This window comes from Homalodisca vitripennis, unplaced genomic scaffold (genome assembly GCF_021130785.1).
Source record: "Homalodisca vitripennis isolate AUS2020 unplaced genomic scaffold, UT_GWSS_2.1 ScUCBcl_9629;HRSCAF=18181, whole genome shotgun sequence".
In the NCBI taxonomy this organism is placed as follows: Eukaryota; Metazoa; Arthropoda; class Insecta; order Hemiptera; family Cicadellidae; genus Homalodisca; species Homalodisca vitripennis.
In genome coordinates, this window is record NW_025785830.1 from 28,310 (window position 1) to 55,802 (window position 27,493).

Below are 27,493 nucleotides of genomic sequence, written 5' to 3' on the forward strand. Positions count from 1 at the left end.
GTTCAAAAGGCAGAAACTTATTAAAAACAGAATGAGCGTCAATAAGGAAGATTATTTTACTGCTAGTGCACACTATCCTATAACCTATAAAATAACAAGAGATAACCGTTTTATAAAACAATCTTATGCAGAAAAAATTAAAAACAAACAATGATTCGGATTATCCAGAACTACCTGTAACTGGCAATAACAAACCATCTTACTACCATCCCTAATAATAGATTTTTCACCTCTGAGTAATTAGTTGAAAATGATAATAGTGCTAGTTATAGTGCCTACACATACAGAAAACCTAAATCTAAAGTAAAAATACCTTCAGTTACAGTAGTAACATGAACTCCAGACAAATCCCTTCAAATAGATTTGGTAACACAAACAAGCCAAATCAAGGTACAGGTTCAGACAACATCGAAGAAAACATACTCTACGCTATCAACAGACAATGAAAGTAATAGAGAGCAATTAAAAACCTTTTGCAGGATAAAATTTACGAGTTAAGGGGTAAATGCCTTAAAATTAACCTATCAAATACTAACACAGCAAAAAAAACAAATTGAAGAGATCTTTTCTTCTTACCTTTATAGGCATAAATAAAGATAACACAAGCAAAGGTGAAAATGTAAGACCTCCTGAAAAACCGAACAAATTAGGTATAAATAGTAAAGGCAATAGCTTTACTAAAAATAAATAATGTCATCCTTACTTAACCTTCATCAATCTATTTTTGAGATCACTGAAACTAAATTATTAAAACTAACAATATTTAGCAACAATGGAAAATACATAATTTAAAAAAGTATTTCAGTGGAATGCCAGGTCATTGAAACATAAATGGCCTGAGGTAAATGCAATTCTTTTTCCAATCAGGGCATTCATATTGGTGCGGTACAAGAAACTTGGCTAACCAATCATGACAAGTTGATTGACAACAATTATTATCTACTAAGACTAGACAGATTTTATGGATATGGTGGCATAGCACTAAATAGTACACAAAGCCATAAACTACTCAAGTAGTTAGAGAAATTAATACAGAATCTACCCAACTCCTTAGTATTACCACCACCAATTTGAAGTATCCAATTAAAAATCATAAACTTGTATAGCACCAAGAAGAAAATAAACAAGGAATTTTGGTTTGAAAATTTATTTTCTGATGATAAAGGGGTATACTCTAGTGTGCGGTGATTTCAATGCCCACCACCTTTTTGGGGTTGCAATAAAGCTAACAGTAGAGGTAATGATATATACAACCATTACAATAACTCCCTATTCATACTTGCAAACTCAGATAATCCAACCACAGCTCCAGCTTTATACCATCAACAGTCTATAATAGATTTAACATTTGTTTTCACCTAAGTTATACTCAACGATGCTCAGTTGGGATGTATTGCATGATCCAATGGGGAGTGATCATTTTCCAATTACAATCAGCTTTCAAATTAGTCAATTGTATTCTAACATAAATCTAAACAAGAAATTATACTACAAATGTTAAGAGAGCTAATTGGGAAGTGTATACAAACTACATAGAGCAGGTGTTAGCGGATATCCCATCCCTGACCATTCATCGGTAGATATAAATAAATTTTATAACTTAATGACGGAGGCAATAAATATGGCAACTCCTTGTGCAAGAAAGGCAAACATTGCTGAAAAAGTTAGGTTTTTGTTCCTAAAACTTGGTGGACTGAACCAGTGTTTCTCTGGCAGTTGCTCAGAGGGAGGCTGTCTTTTAAAATATTTAAACAAAATATGACTGCACTTACATATAGAAAATTATCAAATTGCTCAACACAAAGCTCAGGTAGTAATTCAACAAGCGAAAAAACAGGGTTGGGTCTAATCTATGCAATCAGATTAGTGACAGAAAGTCATCAAACCTTATGCTTGGAAAATTATTAAACAAAACTAAGGAACAACACAATGGCCCACAATCATGAATTTGATAATAATACTGAATTGGCAGAAAAAATTTATGAGTCATATTGTTCCAGATTATGTAGCTCAAGTCAATGAAAATTAACTACCCCATAATCAATATTACCAGTCAAGGAAGCTTTCTTGAAGATAGTTTTAATATGAAAGAACTTCATAATGCTATTTATTCTAAGAAAAAGGATACATCCCCAGGATTAGATGGAGTCACATATAGTATGATAAAGAACCTCCCAATGAGTGCACTCTGTATTCTGCTAAATTGTTACAATAATATATGGAACTATAAAGTGGAATTACCTAAACAATGGAAAGAAATTAAAATAATAGCTTATCTTAAACCTAATAAAAATAAAGGTAATGAACAGTCATATAGGCCTATCTCATTAATCTCCCTGTCTAATGAAGATCATGAATACAATGATCAAGAATAGGTTTGAGTGGCTAATTAACAAACAAAAATTAATTCCTGAAAATCAATTTGGATTTCGGAAGAAGCGTGGCTGCTCAGATTATTTACTTACCTTAACCACAGATATACAGGTTGCGCTAACTCAAAGAGAAAATGTTATTGTTGCAGCACTTGACATTTCAGGTGCTTATGATAATGTAGCTATTCCACTCCTACTGAGGAAAATTTATACATGCAAGGTATACCAACAAAGTTTATACATCATTTTAGTAAATGGTCATAGGAAGAAGTCTACATCTGATTCTTCCAAATGAAACAATTACCAGACATTGCCTACAAAGGTTTGCCTCAAGGAAGTGTAATAAGTCCTCTTCTTTTTTCATTGTACGTCTCTGATTTAAAGAACATCCTACCTGAAGAAATACAGACAGTACAGTTTGCTGATGATATATCTCTTTACACTTGTCATAAGAACTATGACACAGCATTCAACAATATGCAAATTGCACTCAACAACATTGTTAAAAGCTTTGATAAACTATATCTTGAGCTTAATGCCACCAAAAGTAATATTACAGTATTTTCAAGTAAAAGAAATAATGATAATGAACAGTACGGATATTTTTATGTTAATGGTCACAAAGTAACACCTAAAAATACTATCAAACTGTTAGGTGTGACAATAGATAATAAACTGTCATTTTCAGATCATATAATAACCTATGCAACCAATGTCAAAAAGACTTAAAATATCCTTAAACTGTTAGCATGTGGAAGACAGGGATCTCATCCGGACTTCATAATTAAAGTATACAGAAGTCTCTACTGGCTAAACTGGATTATTGTAGTTTTTTGTTTGGTCATGTATCTGCAAAGTTACTAAATAAACTTGAAGTTATACAAAATCAAGCCTTGAGGATAAACCATGGATGCATTTAAATCTACACCTATCATAGCTTTACAAACCGAAACCTCTACATTACCATTAAGTATGAGGCGTACTGCCATTGCAGAAAGAGTCATATACAAACTAATATATGATGAAGAACATCCAGCACACTATAAAAATTAATTATCTCAATCTATTAATCAGCATGTCAAGTTATTGGAAGAATAGGAAAATCCCTCTGTATATAAAAGCCATACATAAGATTGGTGAAGTGGATCATAATTACTTTGACCATAAACTTAAAATACCAAAACCACTGGATTGGGCTGTCCAATTTTATTGACTAATCCAAATGTAGTATTTAATACATTAAATAGATAATGAAAGTTACAGTAAAAAGACCTGTAATGCGGCGGTAATCCATCAGGGAATAAATAGAATGTTTGTAACAAAATATAAAGATTGTTTGGCAGTTTTTCACAGATGGTTCAAAATGCAATGAAAAGGTTGGAGCTGTGTTTATATTCCTTCACTACAAATAGAACACAAATTTAAGCTAAGCCAGTATATGTCGAGTTACTCTGCAGAAATATATGCAATTTATTTAGCAGTTGAGTTTGTTCTACCATTAAATGAAGTCAGCATAGTTATATGCACTGACTCTTTATCAGCCATCATAGCATTGGAAAAACTGCAGTAAGGGACATAAAGAAAATGGTATTATCATGATGATTTTTAAACTGTTGGTGGAAACACAGAAAAGAATATATATTCAGTGGATACCTGACATATAGGAATCCATTATAATGAAAGGGTGGATAAATTAGCTAAGGATAGCAGCTAATGATGGAGTGGAAACACAATACCTGCCAGTACCTATTGATGATTTTAAAGCCTTCCAGAAAAAATTTTATGGTTTACAATTTACAAATCTCTTACAACAATCCTCAAAAGCTGGGTGGTTTAAACAGATACAGAGCCAATTTACAAAATACCCATGGTTTAAATCATGTAATTTTAGCAGGTGGGAAATCATTAATATCAGTAGATTGAGGCTTGGTCATGGCAATGTAAATTCATGTCTATACAGAATAAAAAAAATACTTCACTCCGCTATGCCTAAACTGCACAATGGCTAAGATAGAGACAATGGAACATGTTTTGCTGGAATGTCCCAAGTACTCTTATGCCAGGCAACTTAGTTACAAGAAAGTAAATCAATCAAGATACAAAGCCAATCAACAGAATTCGAATATTATATTAATCGATTTGCTGCGAAAAGCAGACACTCAAATTTTATAAAGAAATTAATGATTTTTTAAAAAATAGTAAGTAGAACCATGTAAATTTGATTAGGTTGTGTGGAAACACTTAGAATACATTCAGTGGCAGTGAAAAATATCAAAATCACTATCATATAATCCAATCAAAGAGATTTCCTTAGTTTTTCCTTCTCCTAACTAACCATAAAATTACACAGAACATGTTAGAAATTATGGTTCTAGGGTATGGATTTTACTCTACATAACCTTCATAGAAAACAAACAAAATGAAATAAACATCTGATAAGCTAATAGCAATATAGTAAATTACAAAAAAGAAGAAAAAAAACACATGAATTGGAAAATGCAAAGACTAAACTAATTGTTCATAGCTTGGCCGGCAACCACAAGGTTCATATGTAAAAAGTGAATACGGCAAATAACTAGAAAGAAGACATAACAAGTGTACTACGTGGCCGCATTATAAGATTATAAAGGCCAGCCAACAGGCAAAAAAGAAAAAAAAAAAAAAAAAAAAAAAAAAAAAAAAACCCTTTTGCCATATTTGAAATATTACCAATAAGATTTATTAATTATTAAATGTTGATAATTGTCTGCACAGATAATTGTCTAACAGATTGTCTGCATTCTTCTTGAAATGAGAGGCCTTTAACAGGCTAAGAAAATTTAGATAGGTCTTAATAAGGTCCAATTTAGTAAATTAACGCGCGCATGTGTATTTCACTTATTGTAATGAAAAACAACGGAAGTTTCTATGTTTCATAGGATTCTATACCCACATCTTCAGGAAGCAGGAAACATACAAAAGAATAATATAAAATTAACAATAATCACAACAACAAGAAAATAACCATAACATGTAAATACTGAGCTAAAGCATTCAAATGCCCAGCTTTTATATTAGTGTCATATATATTATTGTCACATGTGTTTTTTTCTACATATTTATACACTGCAAACTTATTTTATTTCAAACCAGAATAGAACGATTTATAATCAGTGTGTTTATTTTATGAGAGTTATTATATTTATACTGTTCGTTGTAGTTAATATAGTTAGGTAATTGTTGTTTGTTATTTTTTAACTACAATACTTTTTATTTATAAATTGCGTTCAGAATCAAAATGCTAAAAATAAACATACGCCAAAAACGAAAAAATCCTAAAATAATGTATAATAACTGTATAGTTTACCGCAGAAAAAACAAACAATCGCGTTATGTTCGGCGTCGTTTGGAAAATGTGACTTTTTATACTTATAATACTTTTTAAACCAGACAGTTTTATAAGTATTGACTATTGACGTATAGTAGGGGTAAGGCTGCGACTCTCTAACCAACACGTCACGCGTTCGATTCACGGCGAGGTTTTAATACTTGATACACGGCGAGGTTAACTGTTTGATACCGGTACAAACTGACATTTCCTTCTAATTTTTAAACCTGTTCGAACTCAAATACAATTTTACTGTCTATGGCGGGAATATTTTTTATTTTCAACTTCTATAAAGATGTTAATGCATTAAAAGCAGATACAACTAATTACAGCAATTTATAACGAACATAAATTTAATTCTTAAACAAAGGTAATAAATAAGTAGTGGCAATAATTTGTAGTGGCTAAAGTTAACTCTGGGAGTGATATCCAGATATATAATATTTGACGGAAACAGAAGTTAGCTGTATCTCGACTTTTAGATGTAACTTCCACGTAGAATATTCTAGTAGTAGTAACTACTCATTAGATTCTAATTTGTTCCGGGCTGGATAAGCTGTCCAGTCCTGGGTTTCTTCAGCCGTGATTCCTTCTCTTTTTGGGGAAGACTAGCTTAAGGACCCCTGGCAAAATGACAAATTCCGAAGTAATAGAATATTCCTATACAATCATCACTAAATACATTATAATCTGTTACTGACCCAAACCATAAAACGAGATTGTATTGAACTAATAAAATTACATTGATCTTATCACATTTGAATACAGAAGTAATGTAACTTAAATTATCTCATCGATGAAACTAAAATGAAAAGAATCAAATTAAAAATAATAATGAGTATAAGGCAATCACACAATAGAGACTAACAAAGCAGCACGGTAAATTTCGTTAGCCTGCCACAATAGGAGTAATCGAGTAATGTATTTTGTAAACAAAATAAAAGGGACAGTGTGAGTATAATAAACAATAATAATAATACTTAAAAGAATGGAACTACTACTACCCCTCGACTAGAAGTGACTGTAACTGAAAACGGGGAATTCCTCCAAATCCAATAAAAGAAAGTATGTATTTGAACATCTACTAATGGAGTAGTTTAAGCAAATATTCAGCATCTGGTTTCCATGGCAGTTGCGAGGTTATGTCAAATTGAGTTATTAACCTTACAAATTAAGCCAATAAAGTAACTTCTATTCTGGTAGACCTATTTTGAGTTTTTGCAAAGATTTTAACCCTAAAATTTTAACAATTATAAATACTTCGATGTTATATGCAATAAGAACTATAACACATTAACAACAAGAATAATACCACAATTTTTAATTAAATACATTTTTAGAATATAGGTCATTCCATTTCAAATCCTGTAATTTTTTAAATTATATATATATGTGTATATATATACACACACACTTGTTTTATGTTTTTATGCTCTGTGAGGCATTTCTTAATAATTACCATGAACATAATGATAGATGTTAAGAGTTAAAAACCAATTTATAATAGCCTACAATACACAGTAATATGCACCCAAATAGAAATATGCATAAGTCCATACTCACGGTGGGAAAAAATTTAGTCGTAAATTTCGACTTTGCCAGTTTTAAGGATAAGTAACAGGCTCAAAAAAGTAGTTTTTGATCACGTCTTGGTATTTAATAAACAACGTAATTATATAAAACTATTAAAGCTAAAGAGCTCTAATTTACTACATTCTTTTCATCTGCAGTATAATAAGTGTCTAACTCTCAAGTGATCGATAATATCAATCGTCAATTTGAACGATTTAAATGGTGTCAAACATTTTTACTGTGTTAAGTAATTGTAACTACCCAAATTTAATAAAAAGAAAGTTGCATTATTTTCTATAATCTAAAATGCATATACTTCTTTGACATATAAAAACCATAGCATTACTATAATACAATCTTAAAAGTGTATAACTTATTTCTGTTCAACATTATTTTTTCAAAGTAATTGAAACAAAATTTAAATTGTGTATATGTTATTTGAGTATTGGCCGCTAGATATGGGAAATGCTGTTGTTTGTCAATACCAATTACAATATAATGTGTTGAGTTATTATGTTACTGTAACTTGTTTCCATGGTAGCATGTTAAATTTAAAAAATGTAACTAACTCACTACAATGTAATGTGTATACTGATAAATGAGCTGGTTGGAAATGAAAGTAGCATAAGTCCACATCGGTTGCTTTTGAGATATTGAGTGTTTTCTAAAAATAGCTATAAAAAACATGGGATGAAGATTTTGTTTCTTCTACAATATTTTAATTATAACTAGATACCACTGTATTTTCTGATAACAAATATATTGCTTTTTGAAAATTATTCTTTTGGTTTGAGCTAAAAAGGGACTTAAGCCATTTTCATTCTCAGGAATTCTGAGGTTTGGATGATTAAACATTTTGAGTATGTGAACAGTTTAATTTTTTTAGTTAAAAATTAAAAATCCAGATATACAAAAATAAGCACAAAAAAAATAAAAACTTAATACTACGTCTACTAAATATATTTTTGTACTAATAAAATTTGTTTAATAACTTAAATACAATGAGAATTCACTATTATCTATTTTCATTAAAAGAAAGAAGGCCCGTGGTACAATGTCTTATTTATAATTTCAATTTAAATATTTTGTTATTTAACACAAGGTAATGGTCTATTATCTTCATCTGGGACTTCTGTTGTTTTTAAATTGCTGAAAAATTCATGGTACAAAGGTGGTATGAAAGGCAAGAGGTCCAACATGTCTTGCTTTTTCAACACACTTATTGGCTTGCTGTTTGAATAAAGATTCTCCCAAGGCACATTGCTTAATGATAGAGTTGGTCTAACCCCTCTTATTACTATTTGGAGTTAAGTCCAGTACCTGAAAACCGACAAAATCTTGTAAAGTTTCTTTGTATTTCACTTGAAACGGACAATCTTTCTCAACCCTGATCCACTGGATTTTCAACCAGTTTACAGGTACTTTATCTGTATTCGTTTTTCTTCTGGTAATAATGTTTTCTAAATTTTTGGTCGAAAAGATCCAAGTTTTCATGACTTCGTACCAGTGTTGTGGTAGGTAGATTATCTTGTCCTTAGCTGCTTGTTCCACAGATCCAAAGTCTGAATCATTTGGCAAGAATGAGTGCCCCAACACTAAAAACTTCTGATCAATAACCTCAAGGCTTGTTTTGTTGCTCTGGACAAATCTCATCAATGCTAAGGTCACTTTTATTTTTCTGTTTTGTCCGGTGCAAGTATCACTGTAAATGGTAAGTTCCTTTTTGTTTCCAGCCTGTAATTTTAAATGTTTTATAATACAAGATGAAATTTCCTGAGATCCTCTGCCTCCTATGGTTTCGTTCCACACAGAAAAACCCATTATCTTTTTCAAGATCATGTACACCAAAGTTGTAACAGTATAAATTTTCTTTTATAATATGTATCTAATACTGTTAAGACTGGGAAAGGGGAGAGTCTTTTGAAGATCCACACTGCAGACATAGTTGTCTGGATTTTGTTTTGCTAATTCTGTATCATTTTTCATGCACTCTCTCGCTAGCTCTGTCTTCCTCAAATGAAGTCCATGTTCAGTTTGAAACTTTGCCTTTTCTTCTGGTCGTAGATCAGGATCATTAATTTTTACTTTTAAAATATCGCCCACGAAGAAGAAGCCAACGTATGTCGGAGCAAAGCTGTGGAACGCCATCCCACTAGAACTGAAGAGGAGAGACCGGCTGCAGTTTGGACACAAACTAAAACTCTGGCTTCAAGACCATCCATTTTACACGATAAATGAATTTTTAAATTGTACTGTTCTCTAAGAATATGTTCAATAAAAGAATTATTATTATTATTATCACATCTTTTTGAGTTTTCCCTTCTACCCAAACATTTCTCCTTATACAGCAAGAACATTTTTTCTTGTGACTCACATAGATACTTCCTGTTTCCGTTGTGCATTCTTGTGTAATAGCTCACGTAAGAAGATGGGAATGAACCTATGTAATCTATTAGTATACTTAATGATTACATCTATCTATGTATCTATACTTAATATCTTCTTCTGGTATTTTCCTAGATGCACATTTAACTCCACGAAGATCCTTACCTTGTGACTTACCATCTTCAAGTATTTTTAGAGGCCCTAATAACTCTACCTTCAGACAAAACAAGTGTTTTCAAAAAGAAGTGTTGACATACTTGGAAAGACATGTCTTCAGCTGTTTTTAAGAAATATTTATTCATACCCTTTCTTAATAAACTTCCTTCCTTTCTTGGGCGCCTCCTTTTCACTTCATTTTTTTTTTAATCAAACCACAAATATAAGAATTTTTTGATTTCCAAAATCTGCTATATTCCAAAATGATTAAAAAAAGTTGTTCTTTTCTCTCATTGCTTGATATTTTCTCATAACTTCATTTTTTCAAAATATATGTTATTTATACTATAAATGACTACATATATGCATCTTCAGAATAGGACATAAATGGGACCTATTTTAAGAAATAGTTTGCTGCTGGAGTACACACTAGTTTGGTGTGAGCAGCTAATGTTATGTACATTAAGTAAGGTACTTTGTTCTGCCATCAGTTAGGTATGAAATTACCTTCTTTTACTAGAAAATGTTTAACATCTAATTTGGTTAATACTTCTAAATTTAAGAAGTTGGATTGTACATTACCTTCGCCAGGCAGGAATGATAATCATCATCACCCACTATTAATAAAACTGTTATCTAAAAATTAAACGAAAATTTGTTAAGAATTTAATTTAAAATGTTTTCCATGTATAAAATTAGAATTATTAATCAAATTAGATGTTTAAAGTTAGTCAACCCAAAATGGATTCACCAAACATTGACTGACAAAGGAACATAATTTCACACCAAACTGATTGCAGAACACCTTACCTTACCTTACCTTGTTTTAACTACAATTACTTGACTTCTTTTTGTCTCTGTTTCAAAAGGTATTTCACTATGAACTTGATCAAATGTTAAGTAATAATTACACAGTTATTAATGTCACATATCATTGAAGGCCTGTTCATCTTACCGATGACAGTTTACACAAGACCTATTTTTATTCTCAGATTACCTCAGAATGGGTTTTTATATCAAAATCTAGACATTGATTGTCTATGCTATTGCAATACTAGTTCCGTTTAGATGTGGTATGGAAATGCTTATTCAGTACATTTTTTATTACAGGAAGTTAAAGTCAACATTTGTCCATTAGCAAGCAGACAAATCGTGAACTGAAATGAAAATGTTTAAGAAAAAAAGTGATCTATCTCTACCTCCGTTACCAAAAACCACCAAAACCGAACAGATGATTGAAGACATCAATTCTGCTGATGATAATGATCCTGTGTTTCTAGGTATATAAGCTACCAAATTATGTTAAACAGTTAAGGTTGTTAACTACTTAAATCTTAAGAGCTATAAAAGTAGAACTTAATGTCATAAACCCACATGTGAAAAAATGCCAGGCACACACAAGTGTAGTTTGTGTCTACACTTTGATTAAAATGTTGCATATTTTGTTGTATTCATGTCATTGTCAGAATATCCATGTGTTATCGAGTTAATAATCTTGTTACTTTTTTGTAAGAATAATAATTACATTTAAATTTGTATATTATGAAACGTTTCATTATGAATAATTTATACTTTTTATAAATATTACAACTATCAGATATATGCAAAATTAGAATGCATTGAAACAAAAACTTAGACCTAGAAAAAATTTTTAAATGTTACATATAAAAATCACTACTACAGTATTAATAATAATTTTTTCTAAATGTTTCCTGAGTAATAAGACTATAGGTAAAAACCACTAAAAAGACCCTGAGCGATTTTAGTTCACGCAGGCTGCGTGAACTAAAATGGCCACTGCCACTGCATAGCTAATCTCACACCAAAACACAAGCTTCCTGGATACGTCTATGGCTACATTAATATTATTTACGCTTGGACTGCATTATTATTATTGTTTGTACTTTTTTTGTGTGTGTAAAAATACACTTGTCTAATGAAAATAAAATTTTTTATAACAAATTATCAATCATCCAATTATAGTGTTCTCATTAAGGTTTTAGTAGGGTCTACCCATAAAACTAACTGTTTTATTTTCAAACGGTCAGAATTACCAGCTGTTGCATGTAGCTCAATTTACAGAAAAAAACAATATTTTTATAACTTGATTGCAAGTGCTGAAATCCTAGTAGAGAAATCATATTGATTTTTCTAGTGATATTGGACCACGAGATGATGCTGTGCAAATATTCTTGTGTGTACATGACACTACATGGTGTGCACCCATCCAAGTAGACTGTCAATTTATTAGACATAGTAGGCATTGACATGATTGAAGCGTTGTTTTAAAAAACTTGAAATTTATGCCAAAAACTTGGTTTAGAGAGTTAAAAATTAAAACTAACTCCAATAAATTGAAGAATGTATCTAGATCCTCGCTAACTGTACATATGCCTTATTTAATCAAGATTGGACTATTGATTTAATAACACCCCACCTTTAAAGATTATACTACATAAAGATAGAAGTGCTATTTTATTTGACTAGGTTGTCCACTAAAAATCCAAACTAAAAGTTTTTGACAGTCATATTACTTTTTCTTACACTATATGTAGGAGAGAAACAGAAAAAAATATGTTTTTCATTGCTTACTATGTTAATAATTTGTGTTACAGAAGGGTCATGTAAAAGAATGTTCGATGAACGAACAAAAAACGGACGAAAAATTTGAAATAGTCAAGGAATGCATTGGAGCCAACCAAGATTTAAATGGTTTTAATCATCAAAACTGGAGAAAAACTAACAAGGCTTCAGAAACAGCAGAGATGAACTTCAGGAAATGACAGAGTCAATCAAAAATAAAAGTAAGCTGGAGCTTTGGATTAGTAACATTTCATCCAAAAATAACTTTTGGAATCAAGAATTAAAAGTTACATTTCCTCTGAAAACTAAATACTTAACTATAACTTTTACAAATACTTAATACACATCCATAATATGCAAAACTTTAATGTGTTGTTGCCATTATAGATTTTTACAATTGGGAAAGGCATGCAAGCAATATTTTACAAAATACTAATAAAACATGTATAAAAATACATTTAAATATATAAACAGATGGCACACTAAAAATGTATTTGAAGTGAGTCATTGGTTAGAGTGCCCTATAACCATTAAAGCTACAGGTATTGTTTATAACTGTAGCATGTTTTTAAAGGTAGGCCCATCAAACACTTCTAATAGGAAACACCATGGTAGCTGTAACCCATTAGTTTTGAATTATATAATTAATATTCAGTTTCCAACAACTATATTCATATAAAATAATTGTTATACATATGTCATCTTTGTCTCAAGTTATTGTAAGGCTTTTATTAGACACTTGTTATTAAATTCAAATTGTGTTATTTTTTATACTGTTTGAATGTATCATGTCTCTCTCTCTCTCTCTCCCTTAAAAATTACTATACCTCTCAATATAATGGATAATAGCAACAATAATTATTATTAATAATAATAGTCATCAGAAGTGAATAAGTAAAAATAACAATTTATAGTGCTAGCAATGTGCATGGGAATCTGAGTCGTGTATCGGCCATCTGAGTCATGTATCGGTCATCTGAGTCGTGTATCGGTCATCTGAGTTGTGTGTCAATCATCTGAGTCGTGTGTATCGGTCATCTGAGTCGTGTATCGGTCTCATCTGAGTCGTTAGTATCGGTCATCTGAGTCCGTGTATCGGTCATCTGAGTCGTGTATCGGTCATCTGAGTCGTGTATCGGTCAATCTGAGTCGTTGTGTATCGGTCATCTGAGTCATGTATCGGTCATCTGAGTCGTGTATCGGTCATCTAAGTCATGTATCAGTCATCTGAGTTGTTTGTGTGTCGGCCATCCATCAGCCGGCGGATCATGTTTTAAAATTTGTCTTAAACATGAAGGGAAAGATATATTTATTATTTGTTTTAATGAACATTAGCTAAATGAATCAAATATTAAAATTTTGAAATACTTAAAGGGGTGTTTAAATTTGCATCTTACTTTGTAAGAAAAACAACCCTTAGAGGTGGATCATGCGGTCAAAACTGGTATTAAATTTGAAGAAAACATTAACCCTAGATGGAAATGCTCATTCTTGGAGCACTGGAAATATTTATTCATTTGTGGAAGTTGCCTGACGATGCAATCCTTGATTCAGAAAGGCCTCGCAAAATTAAATTAATTATTGGAATATGTATTGTAATTCACTAGTGGTATTTAAATTAACCCTAGATGTTTCAAGGCTGACTTTCATTTTGAAGGTTACTTTATAAATGTAATTGATTATAATGTTAATAGCGTCTATTTATATAACTCCACATCCAGCTAAATACTGTTGATCAAATTCCTCAGAAATCTTTTAAAATAAAATATGGAATTGGTTGGATTTGGTTAGCCGACATAGAAATAACAGAGTATTAGTGGCTTCTGATTTTAATATCAACTTTTTGAATGAAAATGTTAATAGTGTTAAAACTTTTTAGAACATTCTGGCACAAAATATGGGGTTTTTATATAATTTTTTGACACCAACCAGAATTACAGATGTCACAATGTCATGCATAGATATTTTCTCAAGCATAAAATGTATAGTGGATAATGACAAAATAAATTTTGAAATGGGGGTGGTTAGATCATAGTTCTGTTTATTTCCAGTCAGTTACCTGAGAAAACTTAAAAAATAATTAATTTTTACAAGTAAAAAGATATTTCTGCAATAAATGCCTTTAATTTTGAATCAAGAATAAAAAAAACTAAATTGGGTCTTGGACCTTATCTGATAATATTAGCAGTAACTTTTGCTAGAATTGCAATTGCAATGCAATGCTTTTTTGTCAGAATTCTTGTTAATATTTAATGAATGTTTTTTCCCAATGAAAAACCGTTAATGAAAAGACGACGAGAAGGACAAAAAAACTCCTGGTGTACTACGGGGATAAGAATTTCAAGTATAAAAAAAAGAGAGTTATGTTTAATCCTCTGGCTGGTAATGTAAACTTTCAAAATATTTGTATATATATATATATATTTTTCACTCAATTTTAAAAATCACAAAAACCAATAATTAATTTTAACTTTTATTTTGTGAGAGGCCTATCGATAGCAAGCCTGTCTTCATCAGACACATTATAATATGTTTTATTAAGTAAGGCATTATTTTAAATTAAGTAATATCTATGAATTAAATAACCAATATACCAATATAAGCTCCATCTTTATGATTTCAGAAATAATGTTGCTTTTTTGGCTCCATGGCACTGGAAAAAAATTTAATTTTATATGAAATATGATATGTAGTTGATGTGCAATAGCAATAAAAAGTTGAGAGGCGACTGTGCTGTCTTTATTAGTTCACAGTGGATACAGTGCCAAAATATATACATGTGTAAACTATGTTTCTGTTATTGTCAGAATCATTTCAATTAAGTATTGTATTTTAACATTGAGGTAAAAATAAAATAAATTATTTTTGAATGTGAAGAAAATAAATTTATTTAATTTTAATGAATAACAACATTATAATAATAATAATAACACAGTTATAGGCACAGATAACAACATACAAAATATCAACAAATTTCAATCAATCCATATTACCACAGAACAAATGTTCAACTGTGTTATCTTTGGACAGTATGTTCGAGTATATGAATAATACCTAATTAATACTTAAAACTTTGAGAAGAGCAGTAAAAATAATACAAATTTAATAAAATTAAATGAGTTACATACATTATATATTGCAATTATCACTATTATATAAATACTTAAATTAATACTTGAAATTTTACATAAAGCTTAAAATCAATATTTAGTCGGTAGTTACAATAAAGTTGTGATAGTTCAAGGTTATGTGTAATTTCAAATTAGATTAGATTGTATTATAACATAGGTTACCATAAAAATTGTTTTACAATTATTGGCTACTTGTGTATTTTACAGGTATATTTCAAAACGGTTTTCGTAACCTAAAATTAAATCTGTAGTTTATTTTATCAATATTTCTAATTTCATAGTTTTTAAAAATCAGTTAAAGTGTTGTCCAATCCCTGACAGCTTGAATAATCAATACTTTACTGTACTAACTTTGTGCTTTGTATATCAACTCAAGTGATATTTATCTATTTTATTAATTTAATTACAGTAACTCTTGTAATTTGTTTTCACGGTCCTAGAACATTTGTAATACTTTAACACACATTTAGAAAAACTAAATTGTTGTGACAGTTGGCTTTAGCAAAATACATATACCTAACTTGTCAAAAAATGTGTAGAACTACACACAAAACATATTACAACACACAATAAGCAAGTTTGTATAAAAATACATTAAAAAAAAAGCAGACAACACATATTTTTAAAATTGAATCTTTTTTAGAGTACTCACAATGGTACAATACATATTTACTATTATCTATTGCTACAAGATTATTTATGATTTTGTGGAATGCTTTTAAAGATGTCACAAAAACATCTATGGTAAAGTTGTTTATGGTAAACTGTGAACCATTCATTTTCAGTATTTAAGTCCAGCAGTTCATCATAGTTCCTAAAAAAATATATATTGCTTTTTACCAAAAATTGTAGGTAAAATATTTTAAGCTATGTATAGACAGGCACTGCAGTGTGTGTGAAAGTTGAAGGCACCTCCGTTTAATACATAAGGCCCATTTGGGAAGTGTGGATCTTTTTCAGGAGGACCCAGACCGCAGAATACATCTAAAAACAAAATACAAATTAGTATAAAAATTAGTTCTTATTTTTAATTTAATTATTTTCAAGGTATTTTTAAAAGTGTACTACTGTTGTGTAACATATTGTATCTTAAACAGAACGTACCCTATTATCTAGGGCACCTAAAATATATTGGAATTTTATGTTGATCATCATAGGTTTAGACAGACAATAAATAAATGGGTTAACAATGCTGGAATTTTTAAAAAGAATTATTTAATTTCAGTTGAAGAATTATATTTATTTAATACTTATAGTCAATATATAATATCAGAATCACCAAGAAAGTAAAATGTTATTTACTGCAAATTTCAGCTTCCTCCGTTACATCAGCAGTGTACTTGCCTCATTGCACAGCTAATTTTCGTGTCCCTGACAGTATATACATCTATAGCTACGGTATATGTGGCACACTGGTCATGTACTGTCTTTAGGATAGCCAGGATAGTAACAGTGACTGTCCACCGCAGGTTTCATTTCTTGAAAAAAAAAAAAAAATCAAAGCTTTCTATATTTTTTCCATCCAATATCATGTTAATTTTCCAAGTCCCAGGTCTGGGATGTCCTCAAGGGTGGCATCCTGTCACCTCTACTGTGGAAATCTAGTAGTAGATGGTCTACTTGAGGACCTTACTAACAACGGAATCTATGTCCAAGGATATGCAGAACGCCATCATAGTCCTTATGGTACAGGGAAAAATACACAAATGTTGTTGTTGATATCATGAATACCAACCTTCAACATGTACACAACTGGTGTCAAGGGGAGAGGGACTGAAAGTAAATCCCTCTAAGACAGTAGTTGTACCATTCACTAGAAAAAAAGAACCTAGAGTCTCTTTTCTAGGCTGAAACTCGCATCCACTCAGCTGGAGTGGTCAAAGGACCAGTCAAATATTTAGGACTGACTCTAGACCAAAAAAATACAACAGTATTTTTAGTAAATTGAATGATCATCTTAATAATATCCTTGCACAAAGCAAAGTGGGCGCTCATGACGTCCAGGAGACTTGCAGGAATCTCATGGAGGCGTAAAAACCCCTATAAGCACTATGGCTTTACAAAGCCAGTTGTAAGGCCTCAAATCACTTTGGTTCATTAGTCTGGTGGACAAAGGTGAATCAGGTAACTGCCAAAGCCCAAGCTTGAAAAGCTTACAAAGGCTTGGCACAATCTTTGTAAACCGGCGCATTCAGGAGCAGTCCTCTCAGGCGTACCCTCGTGGTGGCTTTTAGGACTTCTACCTCTTGATGTTTCATATAAAAGCTTGAAGCGCGGTAAGTCAGCTTATCGGCTGATGGTTGCTGGCTTGTGTGGAGGAATGGCGCGTCTAACGCGAGCCATGGCGCCATCACTGAAGCTGTAAACCCACAGCGCTATTCTCGAAATGGTCTCTCGACACAATGAGAACGGAGTTCGTATTCAATAAGCCATTTTCTGTTGACTTCTACTCCAGAAGATGAGTGGAAATCGCAAGACAACATCCCAACAATAAGAAAGAGCTTTTGTCTCTGGTTACAACGGATGGCTCGCTTATTAAAGGGGTAGAACTGGATATGGAGTGTTTAGTCAATCCCCTAGAACTGCCCTTAGCGGCAGTATGCAGTTGGGTCGGAATGCTCCATATTTCTCTAAGCCGAAATCTATGGTATCCTAGCCTGTGCCAACCTTGCCTCACCAGAAGGTACCAGGAAATGAACATCTGTAATAATGTCAGGACAGTCAGGCAGCTCTTAAAGCTCTTGACTCCATCAGCATTTGCATCACAAAGCTTGTTTGTGGGAGTGCTTTAAACACTCTCTGCAAGCTTGGTGGAATCACGAAAACTGTGTGCGTCTTGGGTTGGATTTGGTACCGGGCCACACAGGCATAGGTGGCAACGAATGCGCACGACAGGCTTGCAAAAGCGGAAGCAAGCATGCCATACACCGGTCCAGAACCGAGTTGTGGTATAAGCAAGTCAGCCGCTTATCCAAAGTATAAACAAATGGTCCAGGATGGGGACACACCGCTTGCCGAGGTGGCAGAGTCACCAAGGACAAGCACTCGGCAAAAGACTGGCTTTGACCGATTCTAGCTCACGGGATTCACCAGATGGCTGATTGGGGCTGGGGAGGGATCGGGTTAAAGCAAGTGAATTTGCCTTGATCACTGGACTCGGTCGGCCACTTCAGGAAAAAACCTCTAAACACTCTAGGTTTACGAAATGAGGACTCGGAGTGTATAGACTCTGCAATAAGTCTGAAGAGACTGCAAACACATATATACTGGACAGGACTCGTTGAGAGACTAGGGAGCAAGGAGAAGGGCTCTTTTCGGTGATAAACAACCAGGCGACGAACCAGATGCTAGTATCGGGGGAAAAAAGCTTCTTAGCCTAATTAAGGGCACGAAGATAGGCTTACCCCTCTAACATCAAAGGGGCACCAACACAAATAAGCTCAGGTTGACGTGTGAGGATCCTCTAGGAAGGAATTCCACACCCAACTATCCCAAAGGGAAAAAAAAAAAGTCCCCATGGTCTGGTGGTCACATTTTTCTATTTCAATACATTGGTGCCCGGAGGCCCATTTACTCAGTACAGGAAGAACATAATAATAAACTGGCCTCCTACCACAGGATTATTTTGATATAGTCCTCCTCGATAATTCAAAACAGCAGTAGGAACACGTGGCAAAATTAGTTAATGGCTGGAATGGCCAAGTGTTGGAAATATATAATATAATTTCACCATCCTTTGGGACTGTGCGAAGGCCATGATCGGTGTTTAATTCTTGGATCATCCATGATCCTAACTTATAAACTGCATAATCACAAAAAATAATCACCTAGTCTTGTACAAGTGGTTAGTGATACAACACCTAGACAAGATTTTGCTCATGAGATACTCCCAATTACGATAACTGATATGGTTCTAGTATAAGTGGGACAGCTTTAGAGAAAACGTTGACTAGAATAGAATCTTAGATGATTTATTCCACTTTGGGATACTAATGTTTAAAAACCTGTATTTAAAGGATGTTCATGTCTTCTAAAAAGAAAGTAATTCACCTGTACCTGAATGTCACACTGGGGTTATATAACTTCTGCATTCATATGAATTTTAAGAATTTGAGGAGCTGGCTGTAGGAAAACAAAAAATTTCAACCTTCAGTTTTTACCCAATAAGAAAATGACATAAAAACTTATTTTTGTTCGTTTAAAACTATAGTGAGATATATTAATTTTAAAAGATATTAAACTTAGTATGCAATCCAAAATACTATTTGGTTTTTTGTTGTAAAGTGTATACTTTTATAATATTTTAAACAAAAAATACAAAATAGTTTAGTTTTTTTTTAAATCACCGAGTAACCTATTAAAACATCCAAAAACAAAACCTAAAAAAGTGTTTGCATTAGCGTACTAATCATATCTTTAAGAAATGAGACATCCCAAATATAATCACAACTTAAAATAAGGGTGATAAAAGAATTTTTAAGTTTAACCTTTTATTTATAGAGTTAAAACCTAGGTGGGATACTAGCTATAGGCTGCTCCTGTCAGTTTCTCCGAGGCAGATAAAAACAAACCAAATATGCTTCTTGAATATATACATTTTTTTTGCACTTGAAAAAAAATGTTTATATGATATCCAAAGATATCAATGGTGAATTTTGTTACTTTTTTATGTAGTTCTAAACCTTGTTTTAAGAGTTTTTCCGCTGTGCATTTGCATTTCATTTAAATTATACTGTCTTGATATACAAGTAGTCCTTTTCAATCCAAATCATGATAATTTATTTTTGTACACTGCTCACTAAAATTACAGAAAAATATTATATAACTGTTATATATATAGAGAGTATATATAGAGGAGTTTATATATAGGAGAGATATATATAGGTGTTATATATAGGAGAGATGTTATATATAAACTGTTCTCATTTTAAAAGGTTTTATACATCATCAGTTAATGTGAAAATCCATATAGAAACAGAGCAAAAATTCTCTAATGTAATCAACCTGTCAACCAATGGATTTGCTGATATGATATCCAAACACAATGAGCGATATCATGAACTGTCCGAACTCGGTCTTGGACATACATACAGATGCGATTGGTATTGATTTTGAATACTAAACTAGATTTATACTCAATGGGAACTTTAAAGAATCAAGAGAAATAATTGTCCATTGTGTAACATTTCTGTAATGAAAGTCCTGTTCAAATAGCAGGTATGAAATTGCTGAATTGACGAAAAAAGATGACCCCAACCATGTTTTTAAAACTGTTAGTGTAATGACAATAAAAATCTAATAGGTCTGTGTCAATTTTCATGCTATACACTTAATCTCTTTTACACTCTAAATCATCAACCTCTCTTATTTTAACGTGCAAAAAACATGCCCAATACAACTTTTTATTAAAACATGCGACAAATAGAGTGAACCCAATAAAAAACTAACTATAAACGCGTACCACTACTGGCAAGATTACAGCACTAAAACTTACACTTATTAATGAAAGAGATTAAATTAAGTAAAAAAAAGGCTCAGTGCATGAATTAAACAGCACACGTGTTTTATGCAGGCTAGAAATAAAGTCTGGCCCACCATCCCTCTCGGTGTATTTTGACAAATAAAATATTGAAAAGCCAAACAAAAAGATATTTATTAGTTTTCTAAATTTGTTTTTAAAGTTTTTTTTCGCATTGTATGTCCCTTTTTCTGAAATGGGAGGTGGTTGAAAAAGTTAGTAAAATAATAAACCTATTTATTTTACAACGTTTTCCAACTAAAAGAACAGAAAAAAATTTTATTTAAACTTTATAAGAAAAACTGTTTTATTGCCCACCGTACTAAAATAGTGGCGGTTGTTTTTGGGACAGATTATAAATTCATTCCAATTTAATACTTTTGAAAAAATCTACTAACAGTAACTAAAAGTTAATGTTAATGTGGTAGATAACATTTTCTTTCCTTTTCACTGGTTATCTATCTTAAAAACATAAAAAATAAGTTTTAATCACACCCACGAAGTACCACCAATTAACATCACCCAAATAAAGTACTCACACCAAATATTTTTAAGGGGGAAACATTTCCAAAACCCACTAGATAATTTTTAATATTGGCCTTCTTTGGGGAAACTGATGGTCAGCGACCTTTCATTTCAATGATAACTCCATAACTCTAAAGGTATAGAGAGTGAAGGTTTGTGCAAATTAGAACTTTATATACAGTTTTCAATTTTTAATTGTTATTTTTAAAGTAAAGTTCATGGATTGAGAGTTCACTAGCGAATTGGGGCCCTAATAATCTCACCACCCATTGACTGAAAAGGGACAAAATAAAACAAAATACACCAAAGCAAACTTTTAATTTATTTAATTAGATTTATCCTAAAGACACTTATGTTTTAATTTTCCGTTTGAGTCTAATAGATATTCTTAAAAATCAAGAGAAAGAGTAAATTTACTTGATTTATATTCAGCTAACCCCCTTTTCTGTATGGTAGGCAAAATAAAAAAGTTCCTTCTTTCATTTGTTAATTTTTAAGAGAGGATAGAGGTTACCTATTTGTAAATTTTGTGTAGATAATTCCCAAATTTCAGGAAAGGGACCCAAAAATAACGACTATGTAGTCCACTAAAAAATGTCTAAAAGTTTATTTTATATTTTAACACAGTAAGAGGGCAAACACATTTACTTCACATCATGGTAACACATAGAAAATAACAGAAATGAAGAATGTGATATTGAACCATAAGGCCTCAATTTACCAAGGATGAATAGCCAAAAAGATTGTGGTTTAATTTCATGCAGTTTAAAATTTTTTTTCTTTAATGCAATAATAATTCATTTATTAGTACTCTATTGAATAGGAATTCAAACCCAAAATTGTTATATAACCAATGGTTGATTTAAATATTCATGAGTTGGATTACATGATACGAAATATGTCTGGGTAACGATCACTGACAATATACTTGGTTTGTATTCAACATATTGTGCTTCTTTGGGTGGTTGCCCTTGGTTGATTGGATTAATATTTTTATATTATTCTAACATTAAACTTATAAATTAATTAGCGAGGTTAAGATTACTCTTGTCAAGTATTGTAAAATTAAAATACAATTTTTAAACAAGAATGTTTTGTAAGATAAGTCCTATCTACAAGTACACCAATTCAATATTATTATGGGGAAAATGGTGTTTCACTAAGAGAAAACATTTTTTAAAAATAATGGACAACAAAATTAGTAAGGTGTTGAGAACCATGAGGAAAGGAATGGCAGTGGTACCATCTCTGTCATGTAAACTATTCTACTTTGGGTTCTAATAAGGCTAACTATTTTTGAATGGCCCTGTTTCAGATAATATAATTTATTTTATCAAAAGCATGTATGAATACACAACTGGACCTTCTGATCCCCTTTAGACAAGCAAGTTTCGAACATGGGCAGAATGGTAAGGAGTTACATAAAGGGACCTAAAGTGGGACATTACACATTATCAAACAGAAGTGAGAACTAAAATATAAGTTAGCAAATAATAAGAATTGGGGAAATCCTATCCACCTATTATGAATTCTAACTCGAATTTGATTGATGAATTATGTAAACATCCAGTTAAAAATTCTATCAAAAAAATGATTGTACTAACTATGAGTATTAAATAAAGAATTTGTATACATCTGAACCAAAAATTGTTTCTCACAGTTTTACTTAAAAAAGATTCCTAGCAGTTTGTTTCACATTGAACATTCGTATAGATATTAAAACATGTTTTCTATTTATGAATAAAATTTGGTTCAAAACCATGTAATTACATACATTTAAATACTTAGCAAAATTCTTTTCTCTTATGCATAAATTCACCGTATATAACTGATTGTATTATTACTATAAACAAGACAGAAACCTGATACTCAATTTCAGAGAAGTTCCATTGACCTCTTCGAATTTGCCTGATTACATTAAAAGAGGAATTGTATAAGTTGGTGATAATGTTTCAGACAGACTCCACAGTTATCCGGCTTGTGTATAACAAGTTTTTGCATATCTCTATATTTTTCTCTGAGAACAACTGAGCTTTTAAAAATAACTCCTTAAGCTTCTCAAGATACAAATGGACGAGTTGAATAAGTTTAGGTACAGGAAATTCATACCTGAATATCTTTGATTCCACACAAAACTATGCCAATATGGTGAAACTTTATACGTTGGCAGAGTAGATTTTGATATTTTTATCTTTTATTTAAACATTAGCAAATACTATTTATTTGGATTTGTTTGTTAAATTTCACAGCTCCTTTATATAATACTTCATCGCAAGTTGCTTCTTAGGCTTGCTGTGAACAAATATACAGGAAACCGTTTATTTTCGTGGTCAGCTTCCAGATGTTATTTGCCTATCTTTCAAATCCTTTTTGATATAAAATTTGTGATGTGCTTATCACATATGCGAACAAATGTGCATCTTAGACAAATCAAATTTTACATAGTTAAATATTAGCTTTTACATATCAACGGCAAAAAACTCTTTAACAACTAATTAAGGCCTCGGGCTTGTACAAAAAAGAATTTCAAAAAATTGGCCTCCAATCATATACCTTTTGCATATTTAAATTATCTTAGGATGTCGCATTCAAAGTTTTATTAGAGTTAAAACGATGATATTAGTAACGAAATTTATGCATGTATGACCAAGGAGTACTATGTTAGTCCTGTTGTGCATAGTACAGCATTATGTGACCGATGGGCTGTGCTACTTGTTGCTTAATAATAAGGCTCCATTTGGCTGACAACCACGCTCCACTAGAGCCATTGGCTACGGGGCCTCAGCGGACTACATCTGGCTGCCTAATATAAATCAGTATAAAAAGAATGTTTTCCAGTAGACAAGAATGTGTAGACCGGTAACATGACTCAGCGGTGATAGCCTGGTTGTCTACGCGGTGACCAAAAGGACCATGTTGTCTAATTTTTCGTTCCAATAAGAGTAACTCATATAAATTATTGCAAATCTTGCTGAGTAATGGATCGTGCATAGCAATTGCCCTCCTTCCCTTCACCATCAAACATTACCATTCCAGTGTTTAAACCATTAGGACCCTTTTGGATTATACTATCACTTTTTTTATGTGGTTCTTTGCCACGATTGCATTCAGCTCTTTTTTGTTTCTACATCTTAGGCAGTTTTGTGCGACTCAAATTCAGTAAGATCGTGGAAAGATCAATGAAGTTATCTATACTCTCCCTTAGTAACACGTCCTTATATTGTAATCATCAGGATCACATGATAAACAGCCTTTTTAAGGGGTGGGTCTTGGCTTAACCTTCCTCCATCAGTATAGTTTGCCTCCTCAATTATACAATTTCAATAAAAAAAAAACATTCTAAATCAACTTTAGTAGTACCTACCCCTATCAACAGTGAAGTTACATGTCCTATGAATGGCCCCAACTTAAACCAGTGGTTAGTTTAAGAATTTTTTTACCCCTTTTTTTTGGGTATCATGTTTGCACTTTGGAGCTTCACCGATGGAATTTAATGAATTTCCAAAAAATAAACATCAATTGGCATAACCACTTGTGGATGTGTATTTGTTTGGTCAAAGCCATCTACAAGTGGTTAACTGTGATCAGTGTACATTCCACATTTGGTCTACATTTTGCATGTACTTTTTAACATGTTTACTTCTTTACAGGAGTTCCATCAAGTCTATATTGAATTCTCCTTTTCTTTATTTTTTTCATTAATGATTCATTTCATTTATATGAATGTCACCAATTGTTTTCGTACCGTGACATGTATTAATGCTTAATATAACATCCTGATTATTTAATCATAAATTAGTTGCAAATTTAAATTGTTATGTCAACTCCTTTTTTAAATCGAATTTTCAAAAATGTTCTCATTAGAAATCAGGCTCCTTTATCAAATTTATCCAAAACCTCAAATTGTAAACTCCTAAATCCAACAAAATAACCAACAAACTTACCTACCTGTTTTTCAATTAATTTTAACCCATAAATATGGAGTGCGAATTAAACAAAAGTTTTTTTTCAAAGTATTAACTATATATTTATCACGATTTATTATAGTTGGATGTTTAAAATGGCATAGTGAAATCTTATTGCCAATAAAATCACTGGCTGGTTACAACTGAGTGAGACGTCAGACTTATTAAGTAAATGGAAACAAAAACTAATATAGTCATGATTTATATTAATAATTAAATAAACAACCTTTGAATTTAATTAAAGTTTAATGAAGATTTCATAAATAACAAGGTTATTTATTCTTAAGTTTGGATTCAAGTTACTTGTTGTACACTATTTACTGTTACAACCACTTTGTTATTTGTAATTACATTTAATTCATCCATACAGGGTGGCTATGACCCTATGTGTTAAAATATATTTTTATGGGTTAATAATAACAACATAAATGTGAAACTCAAATACAAAAAAACTATTTTAGTTTTTTTAATAAAAAACTGAAATCATTTTGCCAAAATTTGTTAAAAATTAATATGAAATTTTGACACATTTCCTCAAAGTTTTAAAATTACTACCATTGTATGTCTAACATTTAAATTTTGAGTACAAATATGGATAGCTTTAAATGGGCCCTGAATGCACCAAACATATTAATTGAAATCGACTTTAAAACTAAGAAGTAAACATTTTTTTTTATTAAAAAAAAGCTATGACATTCAAATATTAATATACAAAAAAATCTACAGACTCTGCAAATGAGTCATAGAAAACATGCTTCAAAACCTAAGCTTTCAGGAAAAGTATTTGATACATTGTTTTATTTTATTAAAGTACAGTTATGTGAGTTTTCAATAGTGTAAAACTCGATATGATCAAAAATTTCGCAAGTCAGAACATTAATTGGTTTTAGATATTTTGAGCGTCACAATCCTTACATTGAAATTGAGATCTTAGTTTACAGTTAGATTCTGAATAAAAATAAGAATATCTATGGTAGATAATGTACAACAAACAAGAACTAGCTATAGCACTTACTTAACCATATATGACTATCCCATATTATCATTGGATAGGTGCGACATCGAGTGTTATAATTTGGTTTGGATAATTTGTAGTGGATTTGGGTCATTTTACTATTTGGCCAGTGTGATTTCAGTATATTGTGTACATCAAATTCAGGAATATGCAGAAAATATATTTTGTGTATATGGTGTTCTGTTGATGGCAATGCTAGGTGCAGCTCAAAGGGAGTTTCACTATCTGATATCCTGATCAGCGAGTTCCCAGTACACAAGTTTTTACAAGACTGCATCAGCGTTTTGGTAGATTACGATTGTGCATCTTTGCACAATAGATCAGAGTGAGGGTGATGGCCTACTTGGGGGCCCCAAGCCAACGCCCCCCCATCGTCAGCAGCCCTCCAGCCCGCGTCAGAGGCCAGCCAAGCAGAAGGCCAGGCAAGCCCAGCCGTCCTCGGAGCATCCCCCCGAGCCAACCAGCCCCACAAGGAAGCACAGCCAAAGGCAGCAAAGCGACTACCCCTAGCAGCCCTAGCATCCGGCTTCCAGGAGATTAGCAGAGGAGCAGGGGCCAGCAGCCGAGCATCCCTACAGAAGCAGCTTGCCCAGCCCGAGCTGCCGAGCTCTGCAGCCAGCCCCAAGGCGCAGCAGCGTCCGCCAAGCCGGGCCCCACCAGGCAGCAGCCGCCGAGCTCTAGCAAGCAGCCCGGCGAGCAAGACCCGCAGGAGCACCTAGGAGGCAGGGGAAGCACCCTAGCGAGCCAAAGCCCTGCAACAAGCCAGCTCGAGCAGACAGGGCCAGCCACAGCCCCGGCAGCATGACCCCGAGCAGGCGAGCCAGACTGCGCAGCCCACCAGCGCAGCCGCTCTCCGGCGATGCGAGTTCAGCCAACACCCTCGCAGCAGACCTCCCTCCCTCCA

At 32.4% G+C, this 27,493-nt stretch overlaps 1 protein-coding gene across 1 annotated transcript; it reads left to right on the top strand.

Moving 5' to 3' along the window:
• Positions 1 to 22,827: 22,827 nt before the first annotated feature.
• LOC124374708 (translation initiation factor IF-2-like) lies at positions 22,828 to 27,308 on the top strand. Its single transcript, XM_046832875.1, has 2 exons — positions 22,828 to 22,864; positions 26,947 to 27,308. Exons 1-2 carry the CDS (start codon positions 22,828 to 22,830, stop codon positions 27,306 to 27,308), a joined length of 399 nt encoding a protein of 132 aa, XP_046688831.1.
• Positions 27,309 to 27,493: the final 185 nt, after the last annotated feature.